The 17,872-nt window shown below is 35.2% G+C and overlaps 2 protein-coding genes across 2 annotated transcripts; one reads left to right on the top strand and one right to left on the bottom strand.

The window, feature by feature from the left end:
* Positions 1 to 4,001: 4,001 nt before the first annotated feature.
* On the bottom strand, positions 4,002 to 7,411 carry LOC108742228. The gene is made up of 3 exons (XM_025980191.1): positions 7,357 to 7,411; positions 4,826 to 5,018; positions 4,002 to 4,743 (listed from the first exon to the last, which is right to left on the bottom strand). The coding sequence occupies exons 1-3, from the start codon at positions 7,409 to 7,411 to the stop codon at positions 4,002 to 4,004; spliced, it is 990 nt and encodes a 329-aa protein (XP_025835976.1).
* Positions 7,412 to 9,079: 1,668 nt separating this feature from the next.
* On the top strand, positions 9,080 to 16,034 carry LOC108742229 (endoglucanase A-like). Its single transcript, XM_018477320.2, has 2 exons — positions 9,080 to 9,168; positions 14,961 to 16,034. Exons 1-2 carry the CDS (start codon positions 9,123 to 9,125, stop codon positions 15,344 to 15,346), a joined length of 432 nt encoding a protein of 143 aa, XP_018332822.1. The 5' UTR covers positions 9,080 to 9,122; the 3' UTR covers positions 15,347 to 16,034.
* The last annotated feature ends 1,838 nt before the right edge of the window (positions 16,035 to 17,872 follow it).

Genomic DNA, 17,872 nt, shown 5'->3' on the forward strand with positions numbered 1-17,872 from the left:
GCTACCTCGAGTTTTTTGGTGGACGCTATCTCAGAAACGGTTAGAGATAGACTTCTGAAAGGGTCATAAATCGTCGTATCGCATGCTTTTAAGACGTTTTAGACCATCCGTTTTATTCTCATTTTCCGTTAGTTCACTGTCTATATATATATATTTGTTCCTTTTAGTTTACTTTTTGCATGTAAAATTTGTTTTTTGTTTTCCCAGTCTTGTAGTTTAATGAAAATAATCTGCCTATTATGTTTTTCCAATTTATTTGCAGTTATTATCTTTGGTTTTATTTGCAATTTGGTATAAATAATCTGCCCAACCTCCTCTTTTATTTTCTCTGCAGTATTTCCTTTTATTTTGCAACCCGTTACTACTATATTATTTCTTTTTTCATTTTTTTCTATCTTTTCTAGTTTTTCTCCTAGTTTTTCTACTCTGCTTTTCAAAAAGGTTTTTTCAGTTTCCCATCTTTCCCTTTCCTGTTTGTATTCATTTCCTGTAACTCTTGTAAGAAATATTTTTTTACTTATAACTTATTTTCATATGTTTAGAAGAGGAAACATTTTTTTGTTGAACAAATGAATTCAGAAGCAAAATTTGTTTTTTAATGAAGATATTTTGTCTCTCGCTGTAAACGTGGTTGTGACTCTTCAGTGTAAAAACCTGTTGACTACGTTGTTTTCGAATACATCGACCAAATAAATCAATTTTATTGCCCATTTCTCATTATGCACAAGTTCGGATGGCGTAATAAAATGTTTTTGATTGTTTCTACAGTCAATAGCTGCATAAATATGATAACCTCTCGATGTTCGTTGGATTGTAGAAAAACGTCTTAAAGCACACAACAATTTTAGTACAAAATATAACGTACAATAAATAAACTTAAAAAGTAAAACACCTGAAATATTTGTGCGGTGGTGTCTACACAAATGCTTCTGAGCTTAAGATGGCTGCCACGTTGCGCGATGTAATTACTCTAATTTTCTCGTAATTGGACAGTTTCACTGCTGTATCAAGTTGTATTGTAAACGCATTACTTTTCTTCAATCTACCAATCAATTTATCTTTAATGTGGTCTAAAATCTTATGGATTCGATTATTTCAATATTGAACTGCTGCTTTGGTTACTGAGTTTTCTTCGAGTATGCAGCTGATACTTAAGGTGCTTCATTACAATTGTAGGTAGGACAGGGCGGGATCACTTGATTATGATCTTGTTCCAGTCATTGTAGGACTCTCATCAAGAAAGAACAAAACCATATTTATTCTTGAGTCAGTTCTTTATTTATTTAGCAGTGTAATATTATCAAAAAACTTTGACAAATGTGCTGGTTTTAAGATTAAATCAATACTAAATATCAAAAAATCAAGGTCCTCAGTTCTAAGACTGGTTGGACACACACCTGCACTTTTCCCTATCGTGAGCTAATTTTATGGATCAATAGACCCCATATGTGGGACCTATTGAACCACCCAAAAGGGGTCTGTTGACATAATCAATTTTAAACATATAGAAACGTTAAATAGAGGTAACCAATCTTTATTAAATATATAACACGAGTTATATTACAAAAATTTTATACAGTAAAACCTGTGACCTATACTTCGGTCACTTTCAATGTTTGTGCAAACAAAAACTGCACCTGCACCAGTAGTACGCTTGGCCACCCAATCACGGCAACTAGTGCACTGTAGACTTTGTTCACCTGGAGAACCATCTGAATAGGCCTCAATGCACATCAGACAGAAATAATTGTGCACTTAGATTTACTATCTTCTTTTTATTCTTATTAATTTTAATCTCCTCCTCAGACTCTGATGAACCCTTAAAAATTGCTTTCTTAACTGTCTCTTTCTTGGTCTTTTCTACGTTCTTCCTAGATTTGACTTTCTTTTTGCTTTGTTCCAAAGCATGCGCTTCTTTCTCAAGAGCATCCGTTAAAACAGTTTCTCTATTTTCTCATGTATGTTCTTGTTTTCTGGGTCACGCTTTAGAAAATAGTCTCACAAACTCAGATGAAAATGGAGCATCGCCTTTAGATGAAGATGGTATGTGAAATTAGATGTTAGATCTTCTCTATCAATTGACGAATTTTGAGTGGCTCATGCAGGCAGTGGCAGGTAATTGCAAAAGCACAGACGTTTCAACCTACACCGCAATAGCTGATGGATCACTGGTCTCATCGACATTCCATAATCTCGAAAGCGGTGAAATGATGTCGCCCTTCCTAAGCTGATCGGTTCTGGCTTTTAATAGATATTTCTGTATTTTTCTTAAAGAAAGCGGATAGCCAATTCTTCCAGCTAAATTATTTATATGCCAACTGACATGAAGCTTTCTGTTACATTTCACGACGCATTTATAAATATCTGTTTTGAAACCTTGGTAAACCGACACTTAGCAAAGTATTCAATCCTAAAACTGACTCTTATAATATATAATACAACTAAACATATTGGAGGTCCCTTGAACATGATTCATTAGACCCCATTTGCTTTAACTCAAACGATCCCTTTGCCAAATTACTTCTGATTTACTAAATCATTCAAAAACCATTGTTAATTATTTAATTTTGATATTAGTAACAGTTGTAATCATTATTTTGAATGAAAAATATATTTACTTAATTGCCATACGTTCACGTACGCATGTTTGAAATCAAAATGCAACGAAACTATATTTTTTTACTTTTGGTGCCAACCTGGTAACAATGCCCATGCACATTCAACCCGAACGCTGAGCGGTGGCAGCGTTGCCAGGTTCAGTAGATGAAATTATCCCATTACTTAGGAAGAATTATCGTACCGGCAGCGAAAATATCGTACACTACTAAGCATGCGCACAAGAAAAAAGGCTAGTGGTGGGGGTATGAGTTCGAAAAGAGTTTTTATTCATCAACTGTTCTCTTAGTTCTACCATACCATGAATAGATGACACTATACGAACCTTCCTGACCTTAGCCAATAACTACATAGAAAATTTAAACACAAAGTAAATTGGAAAATACCACAAATGACGTGGTGAGCGCCATCTGTAGTATGATGCTACATTTTAGGATTACGTATGCTCCAGCAAGGTCCATTTAAAAATATGGATACCTACTTGCTGAAACGAATCCCGGCGTAGCTCACCTCAACGTGATAGGCACGTTACCAAAATCGAACAAAATAATTCGAAATGGTCTGTGTTCTGTCAAAACTGCCAGACGCGGATCGCGATTTCGATCTTTTTGGATCTCATGAGCGCGTCGCAGGCAGCTCCGACAGAACACAGACCAACCTTTACCTGCTGTCTTAACATCACCACCACATCATTTGTGGTATTTTCTAAAATGGGCTGTTAAGACAGCAGGTAAAGGTTGGTCTGTGTTCTGTCGGAGCTGCCTGCGACGCGCTGATGAGATCCAAAAAGATCGAAATCGCGATCCGCGTCTGGCAGTTTCGACAGAACACAGACCATTTCGAATTATTTTGTACAACGTAAATTATTGCTAGAGCTTTTGAAATTTTGGAAAAGACATGTCTTGAGACAGACAAATAATTTAATTTTATATTATAAAATACAATCATTTTATATAATATATACGTTTACAATATTTTAACATGATAAAATGTAACATCACTATAACAGTAAAATTATTAATTTAGTTTTATTACAACAACTGTTCAATATATTTAAAAAATATTGTAATATCATGAAATGTTACACAACTATAACAGTAAAATTCCTAATTTAGTTTTATTATTATATCGTCATCGCTATCATTGTTATTATTATTATTTGAATTGAAACGAGACAACACGTCATCAGTTATCTCAAATTTATAGCATCCTCCATTCATTTCAACACATTGGCTTGTAAGTAGAAGCCCGTTGACGGTTGCTGAAACCAATTTATTTCGCGTTTTTGTTTTAATAGAATTTGTGTTTGAAAAAATTCTTTCGCATGCTGCACTTGAATGTGGAAGTGACAGTACAGTAAGTGCAAATTTACACAATTTTTGAAATTAGTTTGTATTATCAATGTCTCTCGATAATGACAACTCTGCCCAAAATTTGTCAGGTTCTGTATTCTTGAGATGATCAGGCAATTTCATCATCGGTAATTTTCGCCACTGGTCATAAATCAATTGATAAGTCTGAAAATCGTCAGGATTTATAATTTGCGGTAGTGATGTAATTAATGGCAACAATGTTGATGGTCTCGTTGGTGATGAAGATGTAGTTGTAGTGAATCCCAGACAGGACATTTTCGCCAAAGGTGAGTTTTCGCTGAAGCCGAATCGCTTTTTTAACTCCATGCATGTTGTTGCAATGAAATCTCGACATCTTTCCCGTATGTCCTTAACCATGTTTGTCCTGGATGCTATTTCTGGTCTTGAAAGTTCCCGCAATATTTTCACTCCCAAATACATGTTACCAATTGGTAAGAACGGAGTATTAGAATTTTTATTCTTTGGATCCGGATCTATTTCAGAAACATTTTTACGCAGCATATAAGTCTGGTCGATGTATATGGAGAGAAGATCTTTATATGCATATACCATCTTATCATATAGAATCTTGATGATCGTTTTATCACTTTGAAATAATTCATTTACCCCCACAATTTTTGGGAGAATCCACTCGAGGATAATTAAATAAATTTTAGTTTGCGGATCGTGCATTGCTTTATAAATATAATCAACTGATTTTAAACGTGGATCATTTTTGTCTAGCTGTCCAGTTTGATCAGATCGATCAGGATGTCTTAATATTTTTTGGAGAGTGATACTATCAAAATACAGACGAAGAGGTGACCACTGTTCTAATAATCGTTTCACAACTTCAAGTAAAGAGAGCTGGTCGTAAAATTTTGTGAATTTTAGCATCACAAAATTCCTGAAATTCTTGATATTGGGCAATCCTTTTCGATGAATTCTTGAAAAATGAGTGGACATTACGAGCAAAATCCTTAATGTGGCGCGGGATTTTTTCGCAAGCTTCACTCGCGACGAGGTGTAAACTGTGGCGATAAAGTTTAGCTATTTAGTCCATCAAGACAGAAGGGACGTTTCCCGAAGTTACAATAGGCTTGGGATCGCCCATACACTGTTACATGACGCATTAACGACGTTGTTTATTGTTGATCAGTCGTGATCCCCAGAAGGTTTTTATAAATAAAAGTCCAATTAATTAACATTATTATTTTACACATCTTCGTCTTATCTTCATCAATAAACATTGACACATATATTCTTCTTATTTAAATAAAAGAGTAGGAAATTGTGTTATTAACAGACTTGGATTTTCGACTGGAAGGAATAGTCTGTGGTCGAGCATTTGAATATAGAACCTAATTAAGGTATTAAGGTTGGATGTCCGTATTTGATATTGTTGTTTATACTTGTAGTGTTTGTTGTTTTTCCCTGTCCATCACGAGAATTATCATTTGGAACTGCTTACACTTGACTTTACAAGAATCATTGTCCAATTGGTTAAAAAAGTCCATACGCGAGACTGTCTTTAATAATAATAGTAATAATAATATAACGAACCAACAACAACAGGAACATATAGATAAAGAAGCTTCTAATATGTGGTTGAAAAAAGGAAACATATTCTCAGAAATTGAGGGATTCATGATAGCAATTCAGGACAAAATAATAAAAACAAAAAACTATGAAAAATATATTATTAAAAATCCCACAATTTCATCAGACACATGCCGAGCATGCAACACATCTCGCGAAACAATTGATCACATCACTGGGGGTTGCTCATTTTTAGCTAGCCGACAATACCTCGACAGGCNCCTAACTCCTGTTTCTGCCTCTAATATGTCTCTGACTAGACCTTCATGCCTGAGAAGGTGTCCTACCAAACTATCTCGCCTATTTTTTATTGACTTCCATAGAGTCCTCTGTTCTCCTATTCTTTTTAATATCTCTTCATTTCTAACCTTTTCTACCCACGTTATCCTCATCATCCGCCTATAACACCACATTTTGAACGCTTCTAACCTTTTCATTTCCGCCGCACCCACTGTCCATGTTTCGCACCCGTACAACGCCGTGATCCAAACATACACTTTTAACAACCTTTTTCAAATTTCTAATTTAATGAGTAATAACAAAACCAGATCTGAAGGTGATGATTTACTATGTTTGGTGATGATCCATATATGTCAGGAATTCCGTAGCTGTTATCCATCCTGAACTGTTTCCACGCCGGTAGATTCCGGTGGCCCTCCTTTTAAAAACAATTCCTTACATTTAAGTCTTGGGAAAATAAACATGGAAGTAACTGCATAATTAAACCCTCGTTAAACTGATACTCAAACTTGCTTAGTTATGATTCTTGGTTATGATTTTCTTCGGCTTTAGCATTGTGGTAACGCCCATTTCATCTAAATTATATATTCTTGAAATTAATATTTACCCAACACAGTGCTCAACTTTGTCAAAAATTCGCTAATATTGTGTTTGTCTAAAAATTAGTCCTGCTGGCACTTGTTGACTCCGGTGCTTCAATGCACATTTGTATGTTAATCTTTGGACTTCTAGTAAAAGACTGAAGAATATTAAAGCACATTTCAACAAATTTTATGCTAGCTTATCTTCCTGTTTTTTTTTGGACAATCATTTTTTTTATAACCAGTAGAGATATTTTTTACTGCAGATCGTAACTTTTTGAAAAATGTATAATAGCATATAAATATATGTAAGCCTCAAATTTAAAAAGCTTAGATTTGGATTGGATATTTCAAGGATAATGATTAACACTTGCAAGTTGCGGTAATAAAACTGTAATATTAATAAAATATACAAGTTAACAAATTGATGAAAAGTAAAATATTACCATTCAACAATAAACTTAAAACTAACCTGAATCTATACAATTGTCAACAGCAAACCAATATTTACAATATACACAATCACAACTCTTAATACGAAGTTCGCAGCTCGGAGTCCAATTACGTACTGAACTCTCAAACCAACAACAAGCCAAGCTTGACTAAAGTAAAGCTTACATATGTGGCGACCCTCGCCTATTACACTATCTATGTATTTTAGTCTTTTGTTTTGTAGATATATCATCATAATCATTGTAAATAATATGTAACACTCTGTATATATATAACTTCTGCTTTTCTTCAACTTGTAAATATTCTAACGAACTGCCTTTCTACTAACAGCATGTTAACAGTTTCTTTTCTGGATCTGACTTCCTGCCTTTTGAATGTATCTATACCTAACCCACATAAAGTATCCTATTTCATACTAACAAAAACCGATCGACAGAAAATTCTGAGAACGAAAGTCGACGGTTCCTTCTTTTCAAGAGCTGTACCCTAAAATAAAAACACATGTGCATATTCACTTTTCACTTCGTTACATAATTTCTGCACCCTCAAAGACCAGTCTCTCTCAGCCATTCTTCATATTAACATCTACCGACTTTCCGCTATTCTCTTTTACTCATCTTCATTTTCTGTAAAATAAATTCTCTACTTCTCTCTTCAACAAAGAGTTTTTCTTCATCGTCAATAATTACCCACACATATATAATTCTTTGGCAACAATTTTTATTTTCCTGCCATTCATTGCTATGCAGAAGGTATTAGTTTTACATTAAAACATGAAGGTATCTCTGAAAATAAGTCTGATCATGATTAATCACTGTGCCAATAGCATGTTTGGTAACTCAATAACTGTCATTTTGTATTACATGACAATTACATGTTTTTTTTTTCAAAATTTCTATTCACGCATGTGGATATATCGAACCTCTAAGCTCCACAAGTAGCATAACCTAATTGCTTTCTTTGAAATAGCGTGCGCAATAAAATAATTTAATCTATTGGCTCATTGTAGGAGAAGGCTCTGTACGGCTTATCCTTATTGAAGCAATTACAAAGTTGTCATCTTAGCATAAAGAACGCAAAATTGTCTAGGTAAACTTGCACTAACTATAGGATAATTCTATTTCACGAAAAACGAGGTAACTTTCCATTCAATGTAAAGTCTAAGCAGGGGATATACTTATTTTGCATTGGATTACACTGAATTGAGTACTGCATCGTGAACAGAAGTTTTAAAAAATGTACACCTAGAAAATACTCAAAAGCCTTTATTCCAGCCAGCAACTGAGTGGACGTTCGCTGCCTATCAGCGAGTAATTGACTGCCAACAATCGGCTCTACTTAGAGTCAAATTATTTTGTAGATTATTTAGAGATTAATATGACGAGCAGAATAAAACACTCTAGATTATCAGATAAACGAAGAATTTCGCTACTCTCTTAGATAGTGTTTTCTCTTCGTAGGATCTCTATGAAGTAGTCGCACCTGATAACAGTAAGATATTATTATTATTAGCTTGATTTTGATTTTATCAACGCAGTAAAATTTAGTAAACTACGTTCATTTTGAACAAAAACACAATCACGTATTGTGCACGTGATTGCTGAAAACTGAAACAGGGCTTATTTAAAACTAAAAGTACTATAAAAGATATCTTAATGTTTCGAAGACAATGAGGATGCTGAATAATAAGAAAGTACATAAGTCTAATTGAGATGTGTTTCGCAAAAACATCATAACTCCAAACTATTCATATTGAGTAAATATCTGTCTATCTTATTCTTATGAGATTTTATTGCTGTATCAAATGTACTTCTGCAAAAATGTCATTGAAACCAAGATGCACATAGTTAAAGTATTTCCGATTTTACGTAAAACACATATGATCAATGTGTTTTGAGTAAAGGCAAGACAAGTCCGTTACATATGCGGTATTTGATGGAAAATTAGATAGATTTATGTACTTTGAGTCTGTTTTGCGTTTTAATGTAATGTTGATGTAAGCGTTTTGCTTGTCTAAGTGCCTAGTGAAATATGAGGATTCAAAAATTTTGGTTGATGGGAGCATGGGCCATCACCTCCCGATGGACTAACGAAAACCATGCTGCGTACGTTCTAATTGATGATGTCACATTCAAAGTTGTTCTGATTTGGTCTATCTTGAAAGTAAAGAGGCAATAGTAGGTACTTGTTCAACTGTTGTCGTTTATCAAATCGATTTTTGATATAAAAGAGGAGCACTTAGTAAGTGAATAACAGAACCTTTTATTTTATTCGTTTGAAAATGTTGTCTAGAAAACATTTGCTTCTACTCTTGATAATGGTCAATTGTAAGTATATTTAGTTTTGTAGTAGACCTATTATTTTTTAAATCAATTTCTAATATAAATTTATTATTCATTAATATTTTTTAAAATAATAACATTGTTATAAGTAATACCTTTCTTCCAAAGAAGTTACAATATTATAATGTGTCAGCGATGGTTACGGTGATCCATCCCCTTAGCATTCGTTGAACAATTAGAACTTATAAAAAAAAAATAATAAAAAACCACTTGTGTGGAAAGCTCGTCATCAAATTGTTAATAGGAGAACTAAAAGTAAATTTTTTAGAGGTTTGGAAGTCATTGTAGATTGTATAATTCTTTGGTAAGTATTATGGAACTGACAGGATCTTAAACATTCGCGAATTTGTTCCCTAATGAATTCTTTTATGGATGAAATATATAGATGTATATTGTGGCATGAAATGATTTAGACTGAATTGAAGAGGAATGGAACCTAAGCATACCTATAACGGTATCGTGAACACTATAATAATAAACGAAATATTCAGTATATTGACCCTGGAATGAACTCCTTCTTCCATATAGGGTGTGTTCCATATACAGGGTCCTCTAGCATTTGGACACTGACATATTTATATTTTAGTCTGATTGCAGTACGGATTTTTTCATTGACCATTTGTTCCATAATGAACTTGATTTTTTTTTCCGAAAGTAAACAAGGAACGTATTTTCGTCGTATGAGGTTATGGTATTTTTTGTTCTTTATGTTTCGAAATCATTAAACCATTGTCTGTATCTTTCAGATGACTTTACAGGTAATAAATTATTCACTATTTCTCGTGTTCCTTCCTCAATATTTCAGGCGGTCATATTAATTTCGTCGCTGGAAATACATAAAGCGTCTGATAAATCCATTATTATTTATGCACTTTATGTATTTCTATTACTTATAAACTGCTTTGAAGCGCGTCAATTTGTTTATACGTGTTTTTAACGTGATTATAGACATTTTAGTGTTGTGTCTAAATCACCGTCAAATAATTGATTTCTGCGCATGTCCATAAACATACGCTCAGTGACTAACTTCACTACCTCCCGATTGAAAACGGACGAAAAAAGGTCATATCTTTCCTATTTAATAGCACGCAAAACGAGCTTTCCGTGGTAACATGACAAAAAGAAAATATTTGTGTTTGTTTGGTCGTTAAACTTAGTTTTTTATCCATTGCCTTTTTAATTTCGAAATATTCGGGTAAGGTTTTCATGGATACAGTATGTGATTGTTGTAACTGGTTCTTTGTTTATAGTTATTTCCTTTGTGTTCTGAAATTCAATGTTTTATGGCCCTCTTGCTCTGACCTGTGTATTATATAGCACATAATTGAAGTAAATGCGAAGCTGACGGGGAAGTGCTAAGACACCATAGAACAAGAAAAGTATGCCGTTTTCAAGCAAATCGAATTCGAAGGTGCAGGCTGGGGTCAGTACAGTCATGATAAATCATTTAGAAAAATACAACAACGACCTTCTTCTAATGATATCGTTTTCGCGACCTTCATCGCTAGCGTCATGAATGTTCTTCGTATGAACCACCCAAGGTTTCATATGATCAACAGAAGTAGATGTTTCTTGTGCGTCCTTATGCTTTCCTACTTTTTCGACCATGTAATGGTCATTCCGCAGTCTTTTACCTATTTTACAAGGTCCTACGACTTTCCTATGCAACTAACACTGAAATGCGTTCTTTTGATAGCTACTTACTCGCCCAACGAATAACATTTAATCGACTTTCTCTTTTTATTAAAATTACGATTTTCTTCTTAGTTCCGAGTAATTTTTTCCTTAGCGACTTGTCTCTGTTCTTCACGATTTTCGTGGGTACTACGTGGTCGAGTTGGTATGTGTCCAATGGGACATCCTCCTTACCGATTGAGTGTAGTAGCCTTTCTTGTCTTCCATGCTTTCTTTCTGTCTAAATACAATCTAGGAAGCTCACTATTGCCTGTTCGACTTTTTGATGCATCCTTATAAACCAAAACTCTTCACTAGATACGCTTTCTACCTTATTGACACCAAAATTTCCACGTTCGTGCTGAGTTTTCATGTATCAGCATTACAAGTAACACACTGCTTTCGACATTTTTGTGCAATAAAAAACTCCTGTCATTTGGGTTTGTTACCTTCATGTTTTTCAGTAAACTTCGGTTTTCCCATAATGGCCGGGATGTCATATACTTATTTATGGATGCTATTTACATCTTTTATTTAGCTAATTATGTTACACTAACTCACTGTTGCCACAACATTTCTGTTACCAATTGCTCATTGCTGCCAACTGTTTTTTACAAAATAAGGAGTTACTTATTTATCTACTGTACAATCATAGTCTCTTAACCTAACAGGTTCTTTTTTATTTATTATAAGTTTAGGTTTAGAATTTGTGTCTGTCTATCTGAACATTCGCTTTTATTTGCATCTTTAATTATATATTTTTCATTTCTCTGTAGTATTGAGCCATTATTCAGTTTTAAAATGTATGTCCTAACTTTAAACGAAATATTAATTAGGTATTTCGCCCTTTAACTGTTCAGTTTTATCTTGGTTTTGTACCTTGACGTTATCTCTATCGTTGTATGTAAATCCCGTTTTTCTTTAAAATGATCTGACAGCAGGAGCTTCCATTTCGGCAACATAATCATTTTTGTTGGCAAACCGCGATACCACGATACCACACTTCGGCCGATCAACGCAATTTACTTAAGCGAGGTGTATTAATCCCACTGCTGATATATAAGATACCAATAACGCTAAGTTTCACTTACTACTTAATTTTAATAAACATCAGTGAACATATAAAGCACTGAACAAAACAAATTCTGAAGGGAACGTCATCTGTCTTGGACGAAAGTTCGAAAAAGAATCCTTCCGTATCCTTCTCGATTAAAAGATTTTTTATATAATCAGACACCTCTCCCTCTGCAAACCAATTTAATTTGCTAATTATTCTTCAATAAACACGAGTACGATTAACTAGTCATCCGCTTACTATATTATTATTATTATGTACATACTTGTTGCAGGTCATTGACGTATTACAAGATACTTACTAGCTAACTTATTTTTAATGATCTTAGCCTAACTTAACCTAACATTGCTATTCGCTTAACATAAATGACCTCAATTTTACACTGTTTTGTTCAAAATATACCAATTTGCAAGCTTCATCATTATTTTTTATTCTTAGCACTTCAATAATTGTGTTTCCTTTGATATACTTTTCTCTAAACTCTTTATATGCCGAGCAATTGCATACTATGTGTTCCAGTGTTTCATTTTCGTTTCGGTAGCAACATCTACATATGTTTTTCTTGTCGATTGTATATTTCATTTTGTTTATTTTTATCGTGAGGGTTTCATTGTTTCATAATCGTAGTTGTGCTATTACTTGTTTAAACTTATTTGGAATGTTCCAGTCGAGGTAGTTTTCTCTGTTGAGTTTTTGTATATCCTTGATGTGTTTGTATGTCGGCATGTGTTCTGACTTTTGTATGCGTGTAATGTCTTTTTTGTATAGGTCTGCTGTTAGTTTGTCTAACATGTTGGGCATAGCTTGCAATATATGGCTGGCGCTTGTTCCATCCCGATCCCATAGGTCTTCATGTTCAACGCGACATAGTAGTTTTCTTATTGCTGAGCACCAGTTCCTTCTCCCTATGTTCAGGGGGGTTCTGTCCAGGTTGCGTAGCCAAACGTAGCATCTTCTTGGATATCTTTCTTCTGGCATTGTTAATATCTTTGCCCAATAATTAAATGCCCGTTTGGCTACTCTCTGCTCTAGGGACGTGGTCCCGGTTTCGCATCTTATCGCGTAGCAGGTTGTAGTTCTCGGGATGTTTGGGATGTTTCTTATAAAATTTCTTTGTATCAGAGTGTCATTTTTTGTTATTCTTGATTTTGTCACGTAGCTCCAAACAACGCAGCAGGCCATTCTGGTTCTCGCTTTAAAGAATTGGACCGCTTCTGTGAATAATCCTGATGTAAACTGTATTGTAGGTATGTGAAATTTTTGACCATTTCGATCTCGTGGTGTTGACCGTGAGTGTGTTTCCTTCGATATTTATATGTCCTTCAATTCTTCCTTCGATGTTTATATGTCCTTTTGCTTTGAAGTAGTCTGTGATATCTGCTAATAGTAGTATGAATAGGAGCGTACTTAGCGGGTCTCCTTGTAATACTCCCTCTATTATCGTGATTTCTTTGGTTTTACATCCTGGTGCTATTTTTATTTTTGTCGAGGCTTTGGAGTAGTATACTTGTAACACTCTGTTGATTTGAGGACTTCCCCTAAGTTGTTTAATTTTTTCCATAGCACTTCATGTACCACGGAGTCAAATGCCCTTTGAAAGTCCACGAACACCGCATACAGTTTGTTTTTTTCCTTAGTAACCGCGAAAGTAACCTTGGCATTTAGGATAATAATGTTATCCTCGCACCCTCTTCCTATCCGGAATTCCGCTTCTGCCGACAACTCGTCCAGACCCAGGGTTTTGTTGGGTTTTAGCCTTGTAATTGCGTTTGTGATTTCATCCGTTGTTGTCTCCACATCCAGCGTCTGGTATTTGTAGTACAGTATTGGATTTTGTTGCGACTTTACAGGCATTCTGGTTGTGTAAAATGTATACCAGTCGTCGTTTCTTCGTTCTTTTCTAGTTCACCGATTCTTTTATTAAGTTGTTCTTTTTCTTTCATCCAAGTTTTTTCTTTCTCAGCAATCCAGTCTTTTATTTGTTCTATGTTGCTCGTTACTTCCTTCTTGAAGTTTCTGAATTCGTTCATTAGCTTGAGATTATCCTCGCTTCTGTCTTCATTACTATTCTTTATTTCGAGGGAGAGGCAGTTTAGCTTTTCAAAAATTAGGTTTGTCAACTTGTTGTTTTTTGTACTTGTGTCATTAATTGTTTTATTATGTTTTTCTACGCTGTCATTCTCATTGTTAGTTAGCATACTAGTTATTTTCCTTGTCCCTTGAGCTTCTTTTTCGCTTAAGCGTGTTTTTGGTGGCCTACCGCTGGTACCCTTTATATCGGTATTGCATCGGTTCTATGGTATTGCACTTCCTCTACGGTTCTCCACTCGCCCTACTTTAGTATGCTGTGATGCACTGCTTCATATATCTCTATGGGTTCAACTGTGTTGCGCTGGTTCTTGTCAGTTCCTAACCCTCTTTCTTTAGTCTGCATTTTTTGCTTGGTTTCTCTTTCTTGGTAGTTATTTTTCCTTCTATCTGATCTTGTATTGCACTAAACCCTTTGTGGCTTCACTTTTGACTGCTTGTACTAATCTCTTGGCACTTATTAACGTTCAATTTACTGCCTTTGCGGGAGACCTCTAAAACGTGTATTCTAGTCTTCTTAGTTACCATAGAACCCACCCGCTTACTGCTATATCAAGTTGAATCGCATCCTCGCTCTTCTGATTCGCCTTCGATCACCTAGTACCTAACTATAATTGTTCTTTTTCAATCTCGCTGCAGTTACTTACACCGGCTGAATTTGTTCTAGGAAGATAAACGTTCCAGAATATAAGTTCTAGATAACTTTAACTTTTTGTAATATATCAGTGAAATCTCGGTAGCTCACAATAGGCTATTCTGGACATATCATGACGTTACAATTTGTTATAGATTTCTCACTAAATTCACTGAAATCCGCACAAATGGGTTTTTATATTTTTTTTAATCTTTTTATGAATAAAGATGATTTAAAAGCACTGCTACATTGCAAGTTGAAAGTGTAATATAGAATTCAGACAATAATAAAGTCTCTCCTTCTCAGATGACCTAACCTCTGGTGCGGTAACGCTAGAGGTGGACGTCAATTCGAATACTCATCCGATCTCGTCGTACATATACGGTACGTCATTTATGAACGACGTCGAGTTTGCCAAAGAGATCAAATTGTCGGTCGACAGATTTGGAGGCAACGCCGCCACCAGGTACAACTGGAAGATCGACGCGACCAACCGCGCGTCCGACTGGTTCTTCGAGAACTTACCCGAGGACAACAAATATCCGGAGAAACTTCCCGACGGATCTACAACTGACCTATTCGTCGAGAAAGACAAGTCGATCGGTGCACGCACGATGCTCACTATTTCGCTCATCGGCTGGGTGCCAAAGAACAGGTACTGTATTGTACGGACTTGCTTATGTTCATTCTGATCAAGGGTCATGGGGGGTTTCGTTGGAGCAGTAGACTGACTATATTAATTGTAGCAATTTCAATAATGGTGGGTATGACATAAATTAAGATTTCAAATAGCAAAATATTTCAATTTGAAACCAATTAATCACACGAATTGATCAAAAGGTGTCACAAGTCTGTCATTCAATTCAATACTCATTTTGAATCGCCACCACTAATATGATGTACAACTGCAGCAGTGACATGATATATTCTTCAGTACGTACAGAGCAGAAGGTGTAAATATGGAATACCATTTTGTTCAGTACAAAGAAAAAATTTTTTAATTTGCAGAAATAACACAAATTTAGGGAAAAGGTACTTTAGACAATTATACACCAACATATAAAAGCAAATGTGTAATAATCCAAAACATTATTACAAAAAAAGTTTAAAATGAAAAAATGACAAAATACACATTTAAAAAAAGGTGGTTTCAAATATGGAATGCGTTAAAAACCTAAGATATAATAAACCAACATATTGCTTACTTGCACCAGTCGCAAACATACTCGTCTTTTTCGGCGCTTGCACACTCATTATAGGCCCACATTGAGCACATTAAGCACTGAACTCATAATCCTCTCCTCTGATCAGTAGAAAACGCATGTTCGCAAAACATGCAATGAGCATCGTCCTTATTCGGTTGTAATTGTCCCGGCATATTTTCCAAATCGTTGTCAGAATCGTCAAATTCTACATTCTTTCTTGAATCCTCGGATCCATCAGAAGAAAGTTCACTCTTTGGCCGTTTGACTATGTGATTTCACTTCTTTTGTGTTTGAGAACCTCTTTTTTGCTTCAAAGATTTTCTAGAAGACAAGTTTCTTTTAACGCCACGTGCTTTTGCTTCCTTTTCAGTTTTTTTACTTATTGACTCATTTAATTCGTCTTTGTAAGGTGAAGAAGTTATAACAGTCGATCCAATTGTCTTGCGGAGATATTTCGAACAGACAAGCTCCTGGGTTAGATATAGATCAACTTCTGAAGCAGAGTTTTGATTTTGCTCAATTCTAAAAGGTGCAGTGTCTTTGCATGGCGTTTTGGAACATGAAGGTTTTTCGACAACAGCAGTCAAAGATTTGGAGCAGAGAGGTTTGTCGAAAGAGGAGGTAGAAAGTTTTGTTGTTATAGCTTCTTGAATATTAACGCTAATTCCACTTTTCACCGCGTTTTGTTCCGCAGCATTTCCAAATAGTTCCATAATATCAAAAGGAATAAGAGTCCATCCAAAGGCTGGAGCTTGTGTGTTGAATGGGGGGGCCGACATAAAATGCTAACATGGTTATCCCTTGCAAGGTCAATAACGTCGATATTGCGAGTGTGGCTGTAGTGGCCATCAAGGATTAAAAGGAGAGGGTTTTCTTGAGTTGGTTTAGTGAACTGAATAAAGTGACGAAACCACTGAAAATATGGGATTGTACCCAACCTGATGGATATGCAGTTCCTACGGACCCAGGAGGAGCTCCTTTCATAAGTTGCATATTCATATTTTTTCGAGGAAAAATAACTAACAGAGGGACAAAGTTTCCAGCCGCATTCATACAAAATATAATGGTAATCATTGCTCCCCTCTCTGCTGATGTTAATGAAGCAACTTGACGTTTACCTTTCAGCCCTATAACTGACGATACTTTAGTTTGGACGATTATTAAATCTGTTTCGTCTACGTTATAAACGTTGTGTGGGGAATAATGCATTTGTTTTTCGTGGAGGTCAAAAAAGCCGTCAACTCTTTCTTTGCAAAAGCCTACAGCTTTCGCAAATGATGTTCCTGTCGGCTTTCTTATTGATAACATTGGATGTCACTTTGAAAACAAATCAATCCAAGCTCTGTCTGCTAATTCAGAAATTGAAAACGGGTGTTTAATTTTATTGCTTATGGCCAACTGATAAGCTATGCGTCTCAGATCTGTCATCGTGAGCCCATAAAATTTGGACTCCATTATTAAAATATATTCAACTAGTGGTTTCTCGAGCTCTGGTCCTAAAACACATTTTCTTCCAAGCTTAGTCACTGCAGCTTTATCTGGAGGAACTGTATTTATTTGACACAGACGAAAGAGCGTTGTGCGGGGAACCCCATAGGTTTTGGATGCCTTTAGATATCCCATTGTTCTTTCTCTTACTGCCTTGATGGCCCTAGCCATGTCCTCTTCCTTGTACTGCTTTCTTTTATTATCGCAAGGCCGACGATCAATATTTCGTGGCATCCTCAGAAAGAAAATAAAGAAGATAATAATCTTATACAATTTAAAAAGGTTGGTGCAAATGTGGAATACTGGTATTCCATATTGCCAACAACCCATGTCATCAATATATAAAATTCGATCTAGTCTATAGTTAAAAAAATTATAAATAAATACAACGTCATCTTAAATTTGAGTTTAATATGAAATATTACACGCTACCTCAAATTAATGAGGGAAAAATTGTTGCTGTTGTCCAAATTGTATGTATGTTTAATCATACTATATTCAGTATATATAGTCACATTAGTACGA

The sequence above is a fragment of the Agrilus planipennis genome, unplaced genomic scaffold, assembly GCF_000699045.2.
Source record: "Agrilus planipennis isolate EAB-ADULT unplaced genomic scaffold, Apla_2.0 scaffold357, whole genome shotgun sequence".
NCBI classification, from domain to species: Eukaryota; Metazoa; Arthropoda; class Insecta; order Coleoptera; family Buprestidae; genus Agrilus; species Agrilus planipennis.